The 23,064-nt window shown below is 43.6% G+C and overlaps 1 protein-coding gene across 1 annotated transcript in view; it reads right to left on the bottom strand.

The window, feature by feature from the left end:
• The window catches only part of ptpn20 (protein tyrosine phosphatase non-receptor type 20), a gene marked incomplete at its 5' end in the record, with an annotated part of 83,779 nt that overhangs the window by 9,401 nt on the left and 51,314 nt on the right, over window positions 1-23,064 (bottom strand). Inside the window, 12 exons of the mRNA XM_079511935.1 lie at window positions 585-733; window positions 1,637-1,776; window positions 3,630-3,715; window positions 5,405-5,502; window positions 7,514-8,009; window positions 9,538-9,699; window positions 11,329-11,390; window positions 13,392-13,472; window positions 14,529-14,566; window positions 15,964-16,174; window positions 17,157-17,331; window positions 18,010-18,180. Coding sequence (XP_079368061.1) covers window positions 585-733; window positions 1,637-1,776; window positions 3,630-3,715; window positions 5,405-5,502; window positions 7,514-8,009; window positions 9,538-9,699; window positions 11,329-11,390; window positions 13,392-13,472; window positions 14,529-14,566; window positions 15,964-16,174; window positions 17,157-17,331; window positions 18,010-18,180 — 1,869 coding nt within the window. The remainder of the gene's footprint in view (window positions 1-584; window positions 734-1,636; window positions 1,777-3,629; window positions 3,716-5,404; window positions 5,503-7,513; window positions 8,010-9,537; window positions 9,700-11,328; window positions 11,391-13,391; window positions 13,473-14,528; window positions 14,567-15,963; window positions 16,175-17,156; window positions 17,332-18,009; window positions 18,181-23,064) is intronic.

Below are 23,064 nucleotides of genomic sequence, written 5' to 3'. Positions count from 1 at the left end.
ACAGGAAAGAGGGAGAGAGAGAAGGGGAGAGACATGCAGCAAAGGTCGTCATGAACGGGACTGGCCAGAGCCTATATGTGGCAGGCGCCTGGACCACTAGGCCAGCGGGCGCCCCAGATAAAGAGAGAGTTATGCCTGTTCTACAGTTCCACACTTAGTTGGGCACTGAGAAAATAGCCGAACATAACCGATCTTCAAGGTTGCGACACGTTGTGGCGTTCGCTTGTCGATCTGGTACCAGCTCAGTGGCCTTGTGGTTAGAGTGTCCGCCCTGAGACTGGGAGGTCGGGGTTCAATCTCCGGCCGGGTCATACCAAAGACTCTAAAAATGGGACCCAGTGCCTCCCTGCTTGACACTCAGCATCAAGGGTTAGATTGGGGGTAAGTCCCTGCGACATACTAGTGTCATGTCCAGGGGGTGTACTTGTACATCAAGCTGCCTCACGCTACAGAAACAGGAGATAGGCTCCTGCGCTATGGGCCCCATGGCTCGGCAAGGCTACTTATACTTACTTATTGTCGATCTGGTATTTAAATAAACATCACTGTCCTAAAAAGCAGAAAAAAGGGTCAGATAGACCCACCATGAAGTCTTTGACCAGCTCCTGCTGGTCCAGCTGATGCTGCAGGATCTGGATGAGAGCCTTGACCCTGGAGCCTGCGTACTGGCTGCTCTTACACGGAGCGATCAGAGCCAGCGAGGCCAGCTCCTCCTCCGACACGATGGGAGGACCTGAGAGAGAGGACAAGAGAGACAAGAGAGAGGACAAGAGAGAGGACAAGAGAGACAAGACCAAAAAAAACTCAGCCTGACACGTCTTGAGGAAAAATTATCGTCGATGTCGGGCGGAAACCTCTTATTTCGTGTGATTTCCGTAAATGAACGCCACTACTTGGATCATAGTGCGTCACACAAAAGCAGCAGCTCGAAACGCAGCGGGAAGCGGCGCATTTTGAGCTTCTCGATCTGCTACTTTTGCCGTTTTTGAATTTGAATCCTGGAAATCAACAGCTTTGGGACATATGAGGTTTCCACCCCGACAGAGACAGAGAAATATATACAGTAGTATTAAATATATACACTAGTATACTGGCATATCAGAGTGGTGTATAAAGACAGTGGTGACAACTCTAGTTCACTCCAATAGAGCGTCGCAGTCCCGCCCCCTCGATAGACACGGAAAATAAATCCCTGTTCATTTTCCTCATAGACTTTTCAGAAAGTATTTATTTAAAGACGTTTACGCCGCGGACAAAGCCAACTCTTGTCGTGACAAATCATGACAATAAACACAATGTTTTGGGCCAAACAAAGAATTAGAAAGTAGAAAAAAACGGCAGGTTACAACACTTTTTTGGTTGTTTTTCTTCTTTGTAATTATTTGTTTGGTCCAAAATATTGTGTTTGTTGTCATGATTTGTCACGACTCGAGTTGGCTTTGTACGACGCTTAAAAGGTCTTTAAATAAATACTTTTTGAAATGTCTATGGGATAAATGCATTGGGATTCATTTCCTGGGCCTGGCGTCGTCATGAAAGGGGGCGGGACTGTGACGCTCTATAGACCCATTTTAGTACAGCAATTTCTGGAGAAAAAATTCTGAAAGATTGCAGCCGGCCGCAACGCCAACTCTACCTGTCGGCGGCGTGCTCGTTTCCTGACCGTTGGGTTCGAAGGCGTCGTCGTCCTCGTCGCTGCTCCAGCCGTCCGACTGGTGGTTCCTAATGTCTTTGGGGGTTGGGGGCGGGTCCAAAAGCGTGGTCACAAACTGTTTCCTGGGGGGATTCAGGGGGGCAGGGGGGTGAGACCTTCATGTGTAGGGGAGAGGGGGTTGATGATATCATGCAAGGCAGAGCTTCCTTTCCCTGCGACCTTTCCACCTAAAATGCAGTATAGACGACAAGAAGCTAAAATAATCTGTGTGCTATTATAATCCTACCGTTTCTCAACGTCGGGGTCCGTGGGGCAAATGGACCCTATGACTCTTGACAGTGTTCATTTGGTTCCATTGTACACAGAGTAGGACCACTACACCACTTTTCAACCTATCTTCATATAATTGGTAGCCTATATATGATAAAAGACCACCGTTTTTTTCTACTCTGTCTGTGTCTCACAGGAGGGCTGTGGGCAGTTCAGAAACCCTAGGCAGATATTTTTTAGAATAAATATTCCATTATCACTTTTCAGGAATAGAAAGCCTGCAGTTTCTATTAGCTTGGATCCCCCACCGATGATGTTTCTGAATTTCCTACAGCCCTCCTATGAGACACAGACTGAGTAGAAATAAATTGTGCTATTAGTGAGGACCAATTATATGAAGATAGGTTGAAAAGTGGTGAAGTGGTCCTTTAACACTGAGGATTTAATAATGTAGATTGGGGTGCCAGTGCAAAAAAAAGCTTTATCAAAAGGGGGTCTGTGGTCTAATCCCTAATGCATGCCAAACTACGAGATCTTGAAATAAACTATAGGCGTACTGGGGACTGGGGCCTATTGGGTGTAAAGGAATTGAACAGACTTCCCACGTTAGTAGTCTAGAATAAGGCATTCTAATGACACTGTGAAATCCTCAGTGGTAATTTAATCAAGTTACAGTAAAACAAAAACAAAAAAGGGTCTATTTGGACCCCTTGGTGGTCCCCGAACCAACGTTGAGAACCAGTGTGCTAATGTCAAACTGTTGGCTAGCTAGCTACTGCTACAGCACGGCACTTCCTATGCAGTGGTGGAAAGACTTTGAGGCAGATACTTTTGTACTTTTACGCAAGTGCATTTTGAATACATCTAAATTGCAGTAATGGTACTGTTACTTAAGTAAAACATTTGAGTACTTTGTCCACCACTGTTCCTATGTCGATGTGTGTTGGAGGAGGGTTCATAATAAACATAGCATCACAAGAGAAAGACTGGTGTTTCATTTATGACTCTCTCATGCCCTCTGGTGGTACAAGGTGGTCTAAGTGCTATTTTTGGGGAGTTAGAATAAAAAGTAAGTAAAGTTCTATATTCTGATCATAATCATTGCTATAGAGCGTTTGTTCAGTAGCCTAACAGGAGTCTCCCCCATCTCTTTAATAAACAAAATCCATTACATTTCGGGTGGTGGGTAGGGTAACCAATACAATCAGGAGAGAGAGAACCCATTTATCAGCTTCAGTTTTTTATAGTGTTCAAGTTTTGTCGGCTCATTTTCATCATCTCCAGTTTCACTCGTTTATTCTGTATCCCGTTTAAGTTCTCTCTCCTGAAAAGTAACGTTTTATTTATCAAAAGAGCTGGAGAGAGCAAACCCTCTCTATAGCAGTGATTACTGTAGCGATTTAACATTTATTTTAAGGTCACGTTCAACGATAGACTACTCTAGCAGACCAACACAAAGACAGACGGCAAGGAAGAGACTCGATTCATCCATCCGCCGTGCGTCGGCACGTACCGCGGCAACAGAAATAGCCGGACTTACAAGCTCACAATGCGTCGCGTGGAGCTTGTAGATCGGCTATTTCCGGCACTGGCGACACTGGCGTCACACGACGGGAGTATAAATTAAGCATAAGACAGGGAGGAGGAGGAGGAGGATGGGGGGGGGGGGGGGGGGGGTTAGAGGAGAGGAAAAAGGAGCTACTACCTGTCCGATGCTCCATGCAATATGTCAGTGACACTGAGGGAAGGGCAGCAAGCTGGATGCGAGGGCGTGCTGTTGCAACTGGACGCCTAGTAGTCAACGGAAAGGCAAAGGGAGAAGGAAGGAAGCAGGGGGACACAGACAGACAGCAAGGGGTTAAAAGAGAAGAGGCAAAGGAGCGGTTAGCATTTCTTGTACGACATGAGTGTCGTGTAATGGTGCGTGTGTGTGTGTGTGTGTGTGTGTGTGTGTGTGTGTGTGTGTGTACTCGTATGACTATAAGCGAGGGCCAAATGTCCCCAAGTATAGTGACCAAGTATATGACATTGGGCCAGATTCATTAAGGCTATATAAACCCATATTTTGCGTGCAAAGGAATTTTCCAGACTTCCCACGTTAGTAGTCTGATTCAGTAATCTGTTTTTGTATGTGAATTCTGCCGCTCTTTCTCAAGATGCAGACTTACATGGGACCACAGCTTGCTGTACTGTATGTCATTAGAATGCCTTATTCTAGACTGCTAACGTGGGAAGTCTGTTCAATTCCTTTACACCCAATATATGGGTGTAAACAGCTTAGTGAATCAGGCCCATTGTGACCTCACCTGACACCAGATAAATGGTTGTTATAGAGGGCAGAAAGTGAGTGGCACATCGAGTGGCAAGGTGAGTTCAACGTTTAACGTCATTTAATGCAATCAGATAGGACTTTTCTGTTTGGATGTAAGACCAGAAAGTTTTAGTTTTTTAGTTTTTTTTGCCACTCAGTAGGCGTTCCTGCATAACTTCCTGGATATGATTATGGTTAAGGAGAGCTACAGCTTGGGGTAAGGCATCTACAGGTCAGGTTTAGGGGTTGATGTTAAAGATGGAGTGCCGTGATTTTTGTGTTTTTTTTTCTCCAGTTTTTCATGTGTTTATGAGGTGACGGTACACCCCTTGATGTGGTTTTATTTAGGGTTTCTTCCTGGAGGCTGAAACCTTGACAGTCAAACGTGCCAATGAAAAAAAACAGTGATATAGTGACATCACAATATCAGCTGTGGGTGAGGCTTCAATTCACCAAGGCAAACCAGTCCCAGGTACTTAATGAACTGGTGGCGTGTCCACATAAAAACAACATTGAACAAATACTGTACACATTCTTCCTCCTTCTATAATAATAATAATAACTAGAAAGGTCGCAATTTTCAAAATTGCAAAGTGTGGTTCCCGCAGTCGCTTACATAGACCCCTCCCACTAATATTGCCAGCCAATTACAATGTCGCGTCACCCCTGTGATCATGTGTAAGTAATTCGGAGGGGATTTATGCCCCCAAAAATCATGTTTTTTTGCGACAAACGGTTAAAATCTTTGCATTTGCAAAAGATTATTATGAACCTACCCTCCAAGTTTTGTAACTATAGTGCTTACAGTCTCTGAGGAAAAAATACTTGAATGTGAGAAAATGCGAAAAATCGCATTTTCCCATTTATGTCAATGGGGAAATTTAATTCACCAATAAATTAATATCAATTAAACTATACAACATTTCTCTTAAAAAAATACAAGCACATCCTTCCCGATGAAGCCGGTCAATTTAGAGATATGGCTCAAGTGTGTACAGTCAAAACTGTGGGAGGGGTAGTGCGTCAAAAAAAAGGTTACTCTAGTGGAATAATAATAAAGTGTTACAATTACAATAGTGTGGTTGCCCTTTGGTGTGGTTGCCCTCATGTTTTAGGGTGGGAAAAAAATCACCCTAATGTGTGTGTATGTGTGCGTGTCTGTGCGTTACCTGATCGCTAACGACAGCCAGCCTGTGTCTGGGATGCGGGGTGGAGACCAGGAACACATCGTCCCCTGCGTTGGTCCCATGATGGTCCACGGTGGTATCTGGGGCCACAACGACATGGTGTGTGATATACAGTTAGTTCAGCACTATATCCATCACATGAGAGCGTTAGGCTTATTGCTTATTATATCATACGTCACGCAAAAGCATTATTTTTTTATCATAAGAAAAAAAATCACCGTTCTGGACATAAACGTTTTCCATCCGACAGCGATGATATGCTGTCGGATGGTTCAAGTACATAATGGTTCAAGTACATAATGATCCTACCTACAAAGCATTGGTAGTTAGATTGACCCACCAGTTTTGAAAATTAGACTAAACTAGCATTATTTGGATGTAAAAATGGAACCTCGGCATGTTACATGTAGTGATTCACAGTTCCACATGGGACTACCTTTCTATCCCACGGACCACGGTACTTTGCGTGAATGACCTTCCTTTGTGTCCACCTGGGCTCTCAATAATATACCACAGTAGAGATTAATGTTTTCTCTGTGCTGATTTAGCACTAATGTTAGTTGTGCTTATTTCTGTGATAGTTTTACTGTCTATTTTTAGCCTGGTGTAACCTTGTGATTAATGTTTTTTGTCTATTTTTGCTTTGTTATGGTGTTTGTTTTGTGAGTATATTTTTATCTTCATATTTTAGGACTAATGTTTCTTGTGTACTCCGGGAAGACTCAAGCCTGATTTATACTAAGTTACAATGCATCGACAATGCATCGACGTACGCTTGTAGATATTTGTATTGGCATGCGTGCCAGAAAGGGCACGCAACCAACACAGTACAAATCAGCCATAACAGTCAGTCATTGGTTGTCAAAGTTCCCCCAGAGGTCCTTTGCAGCGCTGCGAGCTTGTACATCTGTTATTATTGTTGTTGTTTTTTTAAATGGGGGTCCATGGCACAAAAACATTTGAGAACAACTACACTAAGGCCTCACTCACACTGTTGCAACATGCATACAACATTTGTCTTGTGTCTTGTCCATGTTTAATGGCCGCCCCAATGCATCTCCAATGGAAGTCACATGGTTTGACAAAACATTTTTGTTTGATGCGGGGGAGGGGGGAAGAACACAGCCATCAAACAAAAATGTTTTGTCAAACCATGTGACTTCCATTGGAAATGCTGATTCTAACCCAGGGCAGAGTCCGGAAAGGGAAGCAGTGCACCACGTGTGTAGATGCACTGCCGCGCCACGGCGCAGCTAACAACACTGTGGAGCTAACGCGGACGTGGGAAGCGAACGCAGCTGTTGTGGCAGTCTGACACACACACACACACACATACACACACTGACTTTATTTATTTTTTTAAGTTTGTTTTCTTTTTTGTAATTTGTTTTTGTAATTTTTTTTGTAATCTTTTTTTGTAAGTTTTTTTGTAATTCTTTTTTGTAATTTTTTTTGATTTTTTTTGTGTGTGCGTGTGTTCGTGCGTGTGTTCGTGCATGTGTGTGTGTGTGTGTGTGCGTGCGTGTGTTTTTTGTGTGCACCCTCTGGTGGCGGGCGGGTGGTGTTACAGCGTGACACACACACACACACACACACACACACACACACACACACACACACACACACACACACACACACACACACAGACGAGCTAGGCAGGCTTCTATAGTAATCGCTTACTGCATTCGCAACAAGACCCTGATGCTAAACAGGAGAATGTGGAGGGCAACGATTTAGGAGTCGCTGCCCTCCAGAGAGTTGATGTTGGCTAGACTCGCATCGCATTGAAGTCCTTGGCAGATTTTGTCTCTTGTGTTTTCCACCAGTTCAGGTTCAAAACTACAGCAGATTAACAACATGGCAGGCTAGTAGCTGCAGCCAATTCATAAACTATGGGTTTATAATGATTTTATGGATTTTTGGGTAAAATATACCCAGGGTTTAGTGATGGTTTGACAACAAGTTAAGTTTAGTGTTCTAGGGTTACGTAAATATTAATAATTTGAGTACTGATTATTGTCAGTAGTCAACCATACATTGCACTGACACCGGTACTGTCCTCTCAAAAAAGTAACACATCGAGGCTCTCACCGGGGGGACGCTCAACCGGATAGATTAGCAGCGCGTCAGTCGAGGACGAGGAGGATTCGGGGACGTGGTATGGCGGCTGGTCGGCCATGATGCCACCGGCGGGGTAGGGGTAGGCCGTCATGTCTGCGACGGCCGGGTAGGGGTAGGCCTGCATGGTGTCTGCGCCCGCAGGGTAGGGGTAGGCCTGCATGGTGTCTGCGCCCGCATGGTAGGGGTAGGCCTGCGTGGTGTCTGCGCCCGCAGGGTAGGGGTAGTAGGCCTGCGTGGTGTCTTCTGCGCCCGCAGGGTAGGGGTAGGCCTGCGTGGTGTCTTCTGCGCCCGCAGGGTAGGGGTAGTCCTGCGTGGTGTCTTCGGCGCCACCCTCGGGGGGTTCCGAGGAGTAGCACGGAGGCTGCAGGATGTCCCTGCAGATGGTCAGCTGCACCGTGCCCTCGGCCTTACGCAGGATGTCCACCACCTTGCTGTGGCTCAGCCCCGACACGATCACTCCGTTCACCTGGCACACACGCACACACGCACACACGCACACACACACACACACACACACACACACACACACACGCACACAGGGTCAGACTAACAGGAGGTCTTATAACAACGACATGTTACTGTTGATTTATGGTCGTTTTTAAACAGAAAGCAGAAACCTCTTATCTCCATATTCTAACTTTTTGTGGGGGGGGGTTTTCTCGTAAATTAACGAGATACTTGATCATACACCGGTGTCAAACAAAAGTTAGCAAAAGTAGCAGATCCGCAAGCCGTGTGGATCCGCTTGTAGATCTGCTGCTTTTGCTTTTGACACTTTCATCTTTTCTATTTCATCTTTTTTATAATTTTCATAAATTCATTAAAGTAATGTTGATCAACGCCTGTTATCGCCACTACCTATACCACATCAGCATGGAATTGTGGGTCTGAGAGGCTAAATCTCATCAAATTTTGGTCCGTGGCTCAAATGCCTAATAAATAATGGACCTTGATATGAAACTGTTATAGTTATATGCTCAAAATAGGGACACTACGTTGAAAGTGGTTAAGTCTTTTGAGTGATTGATTGATTCATTGATTGATTATGTTATTTCACAGTATGTAGAATGGGTACATTTCAAACGAAAACACAGGTCAATACAAAAACTGTTACTTTGTAGACGGAACCATGAAAAGCACACGATTTGTTTACATCAGGGTCTTTTCAATTCATCAGAACATTTAAAGACGTACAACTTGCCTTTGAGGTGCTGTGGTACAAAGAGGGGCACGCATAGTCGAAGAAACCTTGCACAAGGGCTCCTGTTAGGGTCTGGTGTTTTTGTTGACCAGTGAGGAGATCCTGTACAGGAGTCTTGTTTGGTTGACCTTTTTGATTACGTTGGTGAACATTTTTATCACCGGAAAGATTTGCCTCCATGATGGAAGCGGAACCTGTGATTTATTTTCGTTTTCTTTTCGTGTGATAATATTGTCACCCACTTTAACTGAGAAGCCGTCTGCCTTTGCTGAGATACTATTTGATCCAAACAGAATGGATTCGGTTTTTCCCAGGTGTGTAAAGATAGTTGGTTATCAGTGAGCCAGGTGCAGATTCTACCGAGTTCAGTCAGTGTGTCTGTGGGTTTTATTAATGTTTAACCAATAAAGAGGTTTCGTTTTGTAGATATGCTACTCTTGCTGTTTTCCTGAAATTCTGAAAAGTAACAGTTTTGGACATGATGAGGTTTCCAACCTATACGTTGTTCTACCTTTGATGCGCGCTCTCTGCGTCTCATCAGCTATTGCTATACATGTAGCAACATAACTATTTAAAAAAAAGAATGAATCAGAATTTTAACGTTTTCAGAAACCTTAGGTCAGGCCCTAGAAGGCCTTCCCAGATTCGCCTCAGGCATCAATGGGTTATGAAATATTGAACCAATGAAAAGTATTAAAAAGCGCTTCGACAAAAACCTCCTAACTCCACTTGAGCTAAATGTTTCTTTGGATTTTGGAGTTAGGTGGTATACTTAGATGTGGACTATAGTTACCTCCAGCAGAATGTCTCCTACTCTCAGCCTCCCGTCCAGCTGTGCCGCTCCACCGGAGCAGATCTCGTTGACGCGGAGCATGCTGCCGTTAGTGCCCCCGACCAGAGAGAAGCCCAGGCCCCCTCCCTCTGGCTTGGTGAACTCCACCTGCATGATGCAACTCTGCAGTCGGAGAATTACAATTCAGCTTTATTGTCACATCACAGTTTTACAAGTACAAAGTACAAAAAAAGTGGGTGAAATTATTTTTTGTGTGTCATTTTTCCAAGACAAAAAAAAGAAAGGGAAGTAGAGAGGCTGGGTGGAGGGGGGGGGGGTAAGGAAATCAAAGCAGGAAAGAATAAAGTTTGAGCGCTTTAAGCGTTTGAGCGAGGAAAGGGAATGAGAGGAATCATTTTGGGGGTTTGGAAGGGCTTAGCGTGTATGTCTGTAATGGAGACACATCCAAAAGTACAGGTCCGACCAAGTGTTTTTTTCCTGCGATTAATATAACGCAATTATTAAGTGCTGTAATATATTTTTAGAACAAGGACGATTTCTCACTGCAGATAAAATCATCAACCTGTTATGAATGAGGTGTCAACCAATGTAATAGTTTGATGTGTAATACTCGCATAGGTGCATTTTCAAATCATTCATTTGTCACAGTCTTAACATCTGAAAGTCTTGCACTCTTCCACTTACATGGTACTGGCTCACCTCGACTCAATTTCATGGCCCTACTCGCCATTTTTGTTTTTTTCCAATGGGAAAAAGTAACACCTACTAGGCTAGTATACCTATTATTTTTGTATTAGCTCTGTCAGGCGACTGCATGGCCTATTGTATTTCTCATGTAAAAAGTCACAGAAACTGTACAGGTGACATAGAGATAGTTTTTCCAGGCAGCATTAGTGTTAACTGTAAACGCTAAGGCTGCCTGGTAAATGATCTCTATTTAACATTAGCTTTAACTATTGCATTGTTTGTCAGTATTCAATATGCAGAGATGGATGTAGATAGCCAGCTACATTGCTGGGGGTCCTAACCTACGTATCTGTAGTGGAAAACAGAGTCATAAAATGAGTAGAGTCCAGTCGCGTTGCCATGCAATGGAAAAGCTCCATCACACCACCACTCTCTCATTATTAGTTATTATTCAGCCGGTCCAGGCAGTAAACTGCATTCCAATAAATCCATAAATTCATAAATGAAGTGTAAAAGAGTTCATTTGTAAACAGACAGGCACACATTAACCATGTCCAGCGATCTGCACGGACGCACACACGCACGCACACACGGTCGCACGCACGCACGCACGCGCGCACACAATGACCCCCAGCTGAGAATGCAGGCGCAGATTGACACACGGTACAGACTCGAGTTACAGTGCGTTGTCATCAGAGAGTTCAGACAAAGACAAAACAGTAGAAAAAAAAGCTAAGTGGGACAGACAGGGGAACTGGAGCCAAACAAAAAGAAAAGAATATCATCTCATGCCGGGTGGAAACCTCATATGTCTAAAAGTGTTACTTTTCAGGATTCACATCGAGAAATAGCAAAAAGCAGCAGATCCACAAGCTCCAGATGCCTCGCGTTGTGGATCTGCTACTTCCAATGCTTCCGCGTGAGACGGCGTAGTGTGATCAAGTAGTAGCAGGGCGTTAATTTACAAAAAAACATTTTCAAATACGTAGATAAGAGGTTTCTGGCCCCGATGGCGACGATGTACGGTATATAAAAAGAAAAGAAGCCGTTGGGAGAGGTTGAAGTGTCAGAACACAAAGACTGTGTTCTGTCACTGTGACTTACGTCCTGTTCTGTGGCAGAGAGACGCTGTCTGAAAGTCCCCACGCTCCGACTCACGGCTTCAGCTGGAGAAAGAAAAGACAACAAACGGAGAGAGAGAGAGAGGACAGGTCATCATCAGCTGCGTTGTACAAAGTCTATACCGTTGCTGTCGGGCAGAAATCTCTTATCTCCATGTTTATCCATGATCTAGTTGATCATGCTACAAAAGTTGATTACACAAAAAAGTACCAAAAGCATCAGATCGACATGCTTGAATGAGCTTGTCGATCTGCTACTTTTGCTCCCTTTTTTTTTTATTTGAATACCTGAACATCAACGTAACAGTTTTGGACATATGAGGTTTCCACCCGACAGAGACCGTATACAAAAGGACATTTTCAGAAATTGTTAGTAAAGTAATTGCAGAAAACAAAAACAAATACTAGTACTGTACTAAATGTACTTAAATACAGTACAGTAAGTATTTGTTACTGTCCACAAGCATTCGACACTTCACATCACTCAAACCCTTACACCTAATTTATTCAGCCCCGAAAACAGCCCATTTACAACCTCACCACACAAAAAACAGCCGATCTACGCAACGTGTCGCACCTAATATAACTGGGAGATCTGCTATGTTTGGTGAAGGTGAAATAGGCTACAAATCAAGGAGGCTATAAAGAAAATAGCCGATCGACAGTTGCTCGTAGATTGGCTATTTTCAGCTCACGCAGCACCGCGTGCAACCAAGCATAATCTCTGGCTTTTTCTCCAACCGATCCGAAGAGGCAGACTGCTAATAAACAATGGCTCCCCGCGTTGAAGGCGGCGAGCGACATCTTTTCATAAATCCAAAATATCCGTCGATGCATGCATGGTGGTCGCCGTCGTCGACGTGTCAGCCAATGGAAACTCACACTGACCTCCCTCCATTTGGGAGTTGGGACGGAGACGAAAGAGCGCTGTTGACGTGCGGCGGGCCTCTGCTGTGACAGCTGAACAACGCTGGTCTTTTCAGACAAGACACTGTCCTACACAGCTTCGGCTGCCACCTAACTCGTACCTTCAATGTCACTAGGCAACTGACCTGCCTGACCCTATGCATGGACTACTGGTCGTACACCTGTGCGCGTCTGTGTGTGTGTGTGTGTGTGTGTGTGTGTGTGTGTGTGCGTGTGTGTGGTTGATGCCATGCAGTCCAATACACCAGTGGAGGGCGGAAGGCTTGCTAATTATTAATCCTGCACAGAGACAGACGAGAAGCGTCTGTCAGCGAACAGATCACACACATACACGGCCACGCACGCACGCACGCACGCACGCACGCACGCACGCACGCACGCACGCACGCACGCACGCACGCACACAAGCTCTCTCTCAGATAGTATACAGAGAGAGAGAGAGCCATCTTTCTTTCAGCACTCGGGTACAATTAAGTTCACACGGATGAAAGGCACGAGAGAGGAAAAGGGAAGCCACGAAGGCGAGGATACAACGTGGAGGTGGATAACAGCTGAGATGGATGGATGATAGGGAGACCTGATCCTCCTCCTCCTCACCCCCCCCAGTGTTGTTTTTGGCAGCAAATTTCTATTTTAGTTTAGTCATTAGTCTTTGGAATGAAACTTCATTTAGTTTTAGTCATATTTTAGTCACCTGGAATGTTTTAGTGTTTCAGTCGAGTAAATATCATACGATTTAGTCGACTGAATCTACAGTTGGTTTAGTCGACTAAAATGTATTTTGGCGGGCCTTGATGCCGTCGTAATGACTGATTTTTACACTTGCTGAAAATAGCCGATCTACAAGCTCGCTGCAACTCGTTGTAAGCTTGTAGATCGGGTATTTTCAGCATGCAACACTAATTGTAAAATGACTGATACTGGATCTCTCGTCCATTAGTCCCTTCCTAACATTTTAGTCTAGTTTTTATTTGTTGACGAAATCGTCAATATATTTAAGTCTTAGTTTTAGTCATCATAGCTTCGTTTTCATTTAGTTTCCATGTAGTTTTCGTCAGTGAAAAAAGGCAGTCGACATTTGTCGTCTTAGTTTTAGTCGACGAAAACAACACTGCTCACCCCGCTCTGCTTCTTTCCCCTGAGTGCTGCTGTCCTCGAAGCGAGTGAAGAACTTCCTGTCCTTCTTCCAATCGAACAAGCCTTAGAGGAAAACACAACAAAAGGATGGTTTGACATATAAATGCCTTATTTATTGGCCATTTAACCCATTTTGGCCTGACCTCGAAATTTAAAAAAAATCTTCTAAATCCTCCAGTTTTCTGGAATAAATATTTTCACGATTTTTCAAAAATAGCAGACCTACAAGCTATGAGCTATGAGCTTGTAGATCTGCTATTTTTCAATAACTAAATTATAAAACACCAAAAGGGGTTCCCGCCCAAAATGGGTTAAAAAATGATTATTTCACGTTACAGGTGCAGATGGTGAACGAAAATATATAGCCAATGTCAACCGTCACAGAAATGTGATTCGATCAAGAGCTGAAGGTCATATTAGGAGTTCTTCAGTCAATGATTAAACTACTGTTATTACCCATTACCTATTATGACTCATTATTTTCGCATCCTTGACCATAAATAACTTGGTTGCCTGGCAGTCCAACCAGTGCAACCAACAACAATGAGAGGTGGTTATATTACTAAATACGAACAAAATAACACAAACTAATTGTTATTATTATTCATTTATTAGTATTATTTATTATTATTATTATTATTATTATTATTATTATTATTATTATTATTATTATAAATATAATAATAATAATAATAATAATAATAATAATAATAATAATAATAATAATAAAACAACAATGATGATGATGAAGATGATAATGGTACCGAAACAGTATTGTTTAACTGTTTAGGTGCCACCCACGAGATCACGAGATGAATCTAACCATGTACTGGTTGCCACCAACGAGAAACCGAGATTTTTTTTTATATATTTTTTTAATCCATATTTTGAAAATTCCTCTAATCTGGTGTGCAGGTGATGACATGCACATGACATGCACAATAGAATTACATTTTCTTTATTTTCTTTATAATGGGGACAGTGGCACCCAGGACCAAAACTGGTGTCCACCCCCTGGCACTTAAGGAGTTTTAAAGTGATCATGCGGCCTAAAGTCGCTATAGATTTCAAAGATTTCTCTCGCAAAATCTGGCAACACAACATGGGCGACACACTTACCATTCCACTTGGCCCTGGGGGTGACTGGCTGGTCCTCCCTGTCAGAAAGGAGGAGACAACACATCAGCTGTGAACAGTCACACCCCCACCCCACATGTAACCCTTAAAGACCAGCTGAAAAGGACACTTTAAAGGGCAGTATTATGCGTGTCTTAAGTACCAGGTCTTATTACTTAACTTAAGACCTGGAGGCGTGGTCAATGCTGTTTGGCCACTCAGAATAGCCGATTGGCATTGATCACGACTCCAGGTCTTAACCCATTCAGGCCTGACCTCAAAATTTAAAAAAAATCTTCTAAATCCTCCAGTTTTCTGAAATAAATATTTTCACGATTTTTCAAAAATAGCAGACCTACAAGCTGAGCTTGTAGATCTGCTATTTTTCAATAGCTAAATTACAACATAATGTTTAAAACACCAAAAGGGGTTCCCGCCCAAAATGGGTTAAGTTAAGTAATAAGACCTGGTACTTAAGACACGCATAATACTGCCCTTTGGGTGTTAATATAGCTGATCTTCTGTGAGTATACATGTTGAACCCCCGATTTGGGGTTACAGTAAACAACCTCACTCGGCAGTGGCACTGCCTTGTTGCCGTGCACGACGCGTGGCACCGCGAGGCGCGGGCACGGTGGTGTCAAAGCCCTCGCTGTGAGAACAGCTGAACAGGCTGTACTTTACTTCAGAACAGCAGGTAAAACACTCTGACCTTTTGCACTTGCTTTGAAATGTCTGAGCTTTCTTTAAAACCTGCTTTGACATTTCTGAGCTTTCTTTTTAAAACTGCTTTATTAACTGCTTTTGCCTTTTTGCTCTAGTTATTTTTTTCTTTAGTATCTAGTTCTGTTTTTTCCAGACCTACCAGATTTCTTGGAAAGGTTTGCTCTCATCCCCCCAAACGGTCCCACAGGGATACCCCCCGCTCGCTCACTTCAGCCAACACAGGGAGGCTGGCAGAACCTTCACTAAAACAGCCGGGACAACGCTCCATATGTCCCACTAGACTTCTGGCTCCAAAACGATGGAATGAACTTCCCATTGCAATCAGAACTGCAGACTCACTCCCAGTCTTCCGCCGTAGTCTGAAAACTCACCTCTTCAGACTCCATCTTAGCCCATAGCACTTGCACTAGCCTCGACGACCTTACAGGAGTATGCAAAGGCTAAACTTATGTCATTTAGATAGCATTATATGTAGACAAAGCACTCTATAGTGTATACTCAGAGTTTCATTGTACAGATATTCCACTGTTAGACGGATGTTGATATATTACCATGTATTGTTCTTGCTTACTGTAAGTAAGTGTGGATTAAGAGCATCTGCTAAATGCCTAAATTGTAAATTGTAAATTGAGTTTAAACCCTGAGGGGACGGCACGTCACGCTATGGTCGCAAGAAGCCATTTTGGACGGTCTTTGACGTTGGGCCATATACCTGAGGACTTTAAGCTTGACTTTGCGAGGGGCGATCTCGCAGGCTTTGACGGCGTCCTCCAAGGTCATGCCCAGCGTGCAGCGGCCACAGATATACAGGATCTTGTCGTTGGGTCGGACGCTGCCTTCCTCGCTGGCCGGCGAGCCCGGGACCACCTCCAGACAGTAGATGCCCTGCCACTTGCTGCCTATGCCCCCCGTCAGCTTTATACCTACACACACACACACACACGTACGCACACGCATATGGATATACACACACACGCATGCACGCACACACGCACGCATACAAACACACACACACACACACACACGCACGCACGCACGCACGCCAAAGTAATCAAGAAATAAGACTAAAAGTAAATGGGGGAAACTGAAACTAAAGGTTAAAAAAACAAAAATAAAAAAACAAACTAAAACTAACAAAAATGACGAACTAAACTCAAACTAAAACGAACTAAAATGACATAGAATTGCATGTAATATCATCATCATCATGTACTGTCATCTCACACCAGGCATTCTTTCATCGTATAGCTTCTTTTCTATAAATCAAGGCTTTCCTCATAATACCTGAACAACTAAAAACTTGATACAAGAACTTGTCAATTCCTAAAACGGAAACTTCTCATGCACTTAGAAACTTAGAATAGGCACGCTGCGGTTCAAGTGGTTAAAACCAAACTAACAACTAACAAAAACTAAACAGAAACAAAATGAAGTCTCGAACGAATGAATATTTATATATGTATTAGCTCCATCACACAGAGTATGAATGCGCCTAAAGCCATTAAGACCTGGAGAGCTTCTGTGTCGCTTAAGCTTTTAACCACTTTAACAATAGCAGATCTACAAGCTCATAGTAGATCTGCTTTTTTATCGTGAAATCTTTGAATATACTGTATATTCTTTCACAGCAAATGTTTTAACTCAAATCTTTTTCCTGGAACAACATATTTTCAGATGGGGTTCCGCGGCCAAATATATATAATTCTAGGGGTTCTTGACATGAAAAAGTTTGAGCACCACTGATACGTTCTTTTTTTTTAGAAAACTGTCAGGATTTAGAATACATTTAGTAGAATCTGGTCTCAGGTCTTAAAGGGTCAAAGCAGCCGTGTGTAGTGGTGTGTGTGTGTGTGTGTGTGTGTGTGTTTGTGTGTGTGAGCATGATGCCTGGAACAGTGTGTATACCCAGCTGTCCTGAAGGGGTCTTGTACAGAACGATGTCGGGGAGGCTGTCACCCGTGGGCCGCGCCACCAGGTTGGTGACCGCCCTGCCCAGGGTCATGCTCAGTCTCCTGGGAGACGAGCGCAGGACGGACATCGCCACGTCATCCGTCACGTTGGTGACGTCGTGGCCATTTACCTGGGGACAGGCGAGAGGGAGAGAGACGGAGACAGACAGACAGACAGACAGACAGACAGACAGACAGACAGACAGACAGACAGACAGACAGACAGACAGACAGACAGACAGACAGACAGACAGACTTTGAAAGCATAATGTATTTTTGAAAGTGTAATGTAAATATGTCAGTAATGTTATTTGTTTTGCAATATGCACATATCTTCACAATCCTAAAAGCAGAACAGAAATAGAATTTTCATTCATATTATGTGCCAGTGAAGTGAGCAACGACAGGAACGCAACTAAAGGGCACTAAAGGCACTTGGGTAATTTAATCGTCTACACACCCCGGACCGTTTTTAAGTTGCTTGATTCAGTATTTAAATATTTGATATACATTTTAGTTGCCCCGCCTCCTTCCCATATAAACCCATCGTAACTTCAACCTCCATTTTTAACCATACACCGAAGACAACCTTTGTTCTGGTTCCATTTATTTTTAATACCTTTTTAAATTGTATTATTAATATCATTTTGTTCATTTTGAGATTAGAAAGGCATAGCCCTCCCCTATTTTGCTCCAGGGGTTCCCCATCCCTTACATGTAAATCGCTCTGGATTAAGAGCATCAGCCAAATTTGCCAAAACTGTAATAGTAACGATATTGTAAATTGTGTGTCCGTGCCGTGTGCGTACCATTATGAGCCTGTCCCCCGCCCGGATGCGTCCGTCCGTCTTGGCCGGGTTGTCCAGCACCTCCTGGATGTAGTAGCAGTTGTCCAGCTTGCTGCGTGTGATGGTGAAGCCGAAGCTGCCACTCCGGGACTTGTTCAGAACCACAGACAGTTCGAACTCCTTGATCAGTCCCTGCCAGTTGACGGAACAAACACAATCAATTAGCGACGCGCCGCCGTCACTATCGTCGTCGTAGTCCTTAGTCGCCTCGTCCAGGATCATGTCGGACGTCAGGAGCTTGTAAATGAGCTGGCTGTAATCCTCGTCCAGCTCGATGCCCAGAGAGTCGGACCTCTCGCGCCGGACCTCTCGCGCGCGAGGGGGAGGAGCGCGACTTTTACTCTACGGTAGTCACAGAGACAAGGGGTGGGGGGGGGGGGGGGAGGGGGAGGGGGGGGGATTGGTCAAGTGTTACGGCGGGGGTTGTGTGGGGTTGAGAACCACCGTTCCTGTTCCTGGACTTGGGGGTCAGAACAACCTCCTTAATCATCTGTCCCCTGTCGGGTGAACAAACAGACACAAGTACAATTAGGGTGGCACCAAGGTTATTATAGTTCAACTGAGACTGACAAAGTAAAAAGAAACGAAGAAAAAAAACAACGAAAAATACATGTGAGAAAACTTTTTTTTTGTGAACTGAAATTAAACGAGGCATTGAAAAGAATGTAAATAACCAAAACGAAAACTATTGTGTCTTTTGTGTGTTTTCAAAACGAACTGCAGCAAACTAAATCGTAGAGAAAATGTTCTCTTATGTTTTCATCTAATAATGTCATACTGTACATAACCTAGTTTTGTGGGTGGATATGAACGTTTTAACAGTTAACAGTAGTTTTAACGGTATGTTGTTTCATGAGTTGTATTACACAATATATACAAATACCCCATATTATATTATATTGAATTATATATTTTTTTTAAACACAAAAACGAACAAAAAATAAGCCTAAAAAATCTTTCAAACTGAACTGAAAGTGAGAACAAAATGGGGTTTTTGATGGGCTCAGTGGAGAGCATATGTCCGCCAGGTCAGTCATGGGCTGCAGGGGGCAGAAGTGGACTCTCTTTTAGAGGTGGCGCTATAGAGGCCCCTCAACATGCCATTCCAATTTGGGGTTGATTGGACAGTCATGATATGGCATCGTTTCTATGAAATAGGCCCCGCCCACTCATTGTGGAAGCCAATTACAGGCAAACGGTATGGAATATATCAAAAATCTGCCACGTTTGGTGAAATACTGTAATCATAGTTCTACCAACAAACTGCTCTGTGTTGTGTACAGCCATCGCAGTCCCGCCGCTTGTCACGTAACAAGTAATCATACCTCCGGTGGCTGTCGATCCTCTCAGGGGTCTTTTGGCTACATGCTATTATATCCTAGCACAACCAAGATGGCGTCGTGTCACTTTTAAATGGGCTCTGAAGCTGCAAATCGTTGGGCATACTGATTAATGGTTCCAATGCTTCCCACACAAGATTTGGAATCAAATTGTAGCCAATTGGTATGGAATATCAAAATCGGTCGATCACATGACACCAGAAGTGTAGTGATTTTAGTTTTCCAGGATGTGTAGTGGAAAAAGTGTTTTGAAGAAATTGCAATTATGGCAGTTAGGCAGAAATGGGCGGGACCTATATGAGGAATTGCCTTATCATCCATGGAATCCAATTTTGATTGTACAATCTACAATTCAAAAACCAAACGCAAAGCGGGCTGGTATAGCGCCACAATGAGGCCGAATTGAGACATTTGGGATGGGGTGTCATCCTTTCGCCTAAGGGCCGCACAAAATGTTGGCCGCTGATTAGTACAAGATTAGCTCTGGACAGACAGACAGACAGAAAGACAGACAGACAGAGTTTACAGACACACAGACAGACACACAGGGGCGAAAACATAAAACACAGTCAAAAGTAGGTCTACGCCGAATGCCATCACATGCGTATAGGCACAGAGCCAAGTTACATCATCACACGGCCCAGGGCTAATCATCTTTGTAGCCCATCTTATGCACCACACAAACAAACATTATCCTTGTGCATTGCATTAGCGGTTGAGGACCATTCTCTCAAACACAACATCCCATAGCTCAGACAGTGACACGCAAGCTCACCAAACCAATAAACTATAGGCCTCGAAAGGCACCAAATTGGCTAGACAACACATCGAACACGCAAGGACAACCAAGGCAACAGTCTAAACACAGCAGTGAAGGTGAAGGTGTGTCAGCTGTCCGTTCATTTTGTGTTCTGCAAGCAGTCGGCGCTGCTCAAACCACATGTGCAACATTCAATGAAGGCCAGGCAGGCATCATACACAAGTACACGCAGGCTATATAAATATGAAATATAAATGGACGCTGTAAGCCATTATAGCCCATTTGACTAAGGGTGCACTCACACCTTTAATGCAATTCTCGTGCTCGTTGGATCAATGCTGTGTAGTATCATGGCCGCCCAATGCATTTCCAATGGAGGTCACATGGTTTGACACAACATAGGGGGAGGGGTCTGTTGTATGGCTTTCAGCTGCGTTTCGACTGCGCCCCTCCCCCTCATACAACACAATGTTGTGTCAAACCATGTGACCTCCATTGGAAATGCATTGGGCGGCCATGATACTACACAGCATTGATCCAACGAGCACAGAGAATTGCATTAAAGGTGTGAGTGCACCCTTAGGCTGAGCTCACACCTTTAATGCAATTCTCGTGCTCGTTGGATCAATGCTGTGTAGTATCATGGCCGCCCAATTCATTTCCAATGGAGGTCACATGGTTTGACACAACATAGGGGGAGGGGTCTGCTTTCAGCTGTGTTTCGAGGGGCGCAGTCGAAACACAGCCGAAAGCCATACAACAGCGTGTGGTCCAAAATATGGACTACAAACCATGTGACTTCCATTGGAAATGCATTGGGGCAGCCATGACACCACACAACATTCATCCAACAAGCATACAGCAATGAAGTAAAGGTCTGAGTGAGGCCTTAGCAGCTAGCAATGCTGATCACAGATTCAGCCAGGCGTATCATTTTTGCCTATAAAGGGAGAAAAGAAAAGTCCTGCAACTTCACTCCGTAGTTGTCACGTTAAAAAGAAAAGAAGAAAAAAACCCAGATTTGCAAGCTATCACAGCGCTGCGATGCAACGCATTGATAGTTTGTAGATCTGTCGCCATTGCGCGATGGAAGTGTGTAAAATTAAACTTAACGTCACAGCAAACAAACACAGTTGTTGGTTCATAGAAATAGGCAAGACAGCATTGGTGAAATAAACAGCATAGTATGCAACATTCAATGAAGGAAGGCCAGGCATCAAACACAAGTACACGCAGGCTATACAAATATAGATTAACACTGTAAGCCATACTGTATAGCCTATTTGACTTACCATTGCTGATATTATAAGTGCTTTCTCCTGCTTTTCTTGAAGGCAAAGTTCTTTATAAAGTCATTAAATCCAACTGACACAACAGCTCATATTCAATGGACATGAAAGTTAACCCTCATATACTCCTTGGTACGACAGTGTCACTCGCCGAAAAGAATGGATCCACGTTGATCCGTCTTTAGTTTTTACGTTGATCTTTTTTTTTCTTTTTTTCAGCGAGAGACACTCTCGTACGCCGGAGTAGGTAGAAACAAGCACCGGGTGGTTGTCATCAATGAAGTGAGCAATGCTGATCACGGATTCACGCTTATTTATTTTTTTTGCCAAAGGGGAGAAAGAAAAAGTCCTGCAACTTCACTCCGTAGTTGTTGCGAAAATTGTTTCCAAAAAGAACTGATCTATGAGCTATCACTGTGTCGTGGTGCAACACGTTGACCGCTTGTAGATCTGTCCTTTTTTGGCAAGCAACACCGTTGCGCGACAGAGTGTAACTTATAAGCTCAACGTTACAGCAAAACAAAACCAATCGATAGGTATGCGCAAGAAAACATTTTTTTTGCGAAATAAACATCATTGGGGAAGATCCATCTTGATATACAAAGATAGGAGCCTCTGTAATTCCACATGCGTCATGTGTTTACTTCTGCCTGGGGGTTAGGGACCTTAACTATGCTACGAGGGCATAGCAAGAGTCAATGATGTCGCCAGCCATACACTGAGCTGTATGTGTGGGCGACAGAAGCACGTCCGTATGACATCCGGCGATTTCACAGGCCACTCTTTCTTCCTGTGAAGAAGGTGTAATCCGGAAGGACAGTGGGGCAGAGGTATAAATGCATGCACAAAAAAAAGAAGAAGAAGAAAAGGAAAAAAAAAATAGGTAGTTGTCGTTCACGGATTAGAGAAAAAAAAAAAGGAGTGTCTTCCTCGTTCTACTGGCAGCGTGCACAAAACGTTTGGCGCCCGATAGGTCCAGTGATTTTTTATTTTGCGAGATTATAGCTCCGGAATCACGCACTCACTCAGACGCACTCACACAAAACACACACACAAGGGGGCGAAAACATTCTAATGAGAAATGCAAAACTATAATAACCTTGGGATGCATCGATATATCGGCCGTACATTGTATCGGCCGATATTCGCCTTGTTGACTGCCATCGGCCTATATCGTAACAATAAGATGACATTCACAGGGGGCAGTGGCCGATGTGTAGGTAGTTGTATAGCAGGCTTTGTTATGTGAAAGGTTATATTAAAAAGGTTGTTTCGTAAATTTGCATGGTTGGACTTGTGCACATTCAAAGATAGTGTGATGAATGGCTGAAAGACATTCGTTGTACAACGGTGTCACACAAAAATAGTGAAAATAGCCAATCTATAAGCTCGCAATGCATCACATTGCGCCGGGTTGCAATGTTGTACAGCAGGTCTGCTAATTTCACTATTTTTGAAACTTATTGAAAATATTTGACATTTTATTTCTTCCTTTTTTATTTTTTTCCTTTTTTTGCGATAATGACATGCCCAAAAATGGGAATACCAGGATGAAGTGGTTAAAGGTGCTGTGAGTGATATTCTTTTGTTAAAATAAGTGTTAAATAATAGCCCTATATTCCGATAA

The sequence above is a fragment of the Electrona antarctica genome (genome assembly GCF_951216825.1).
Source record: "Electrona antarctica genome assembly, chromosome: 10".
NCBI classification, from domain to species: Eukaryota; Metazoa; Chordata; class Actinopteri; order Myctophiformes; family Myctophidae; genus Electrona; species Electrona antarctica.
The sequence above is the reverse complement of the archived record's forward strand: the minus strand, read 5'-3'. Positions and strand labels throughout refer to the sequence as shown.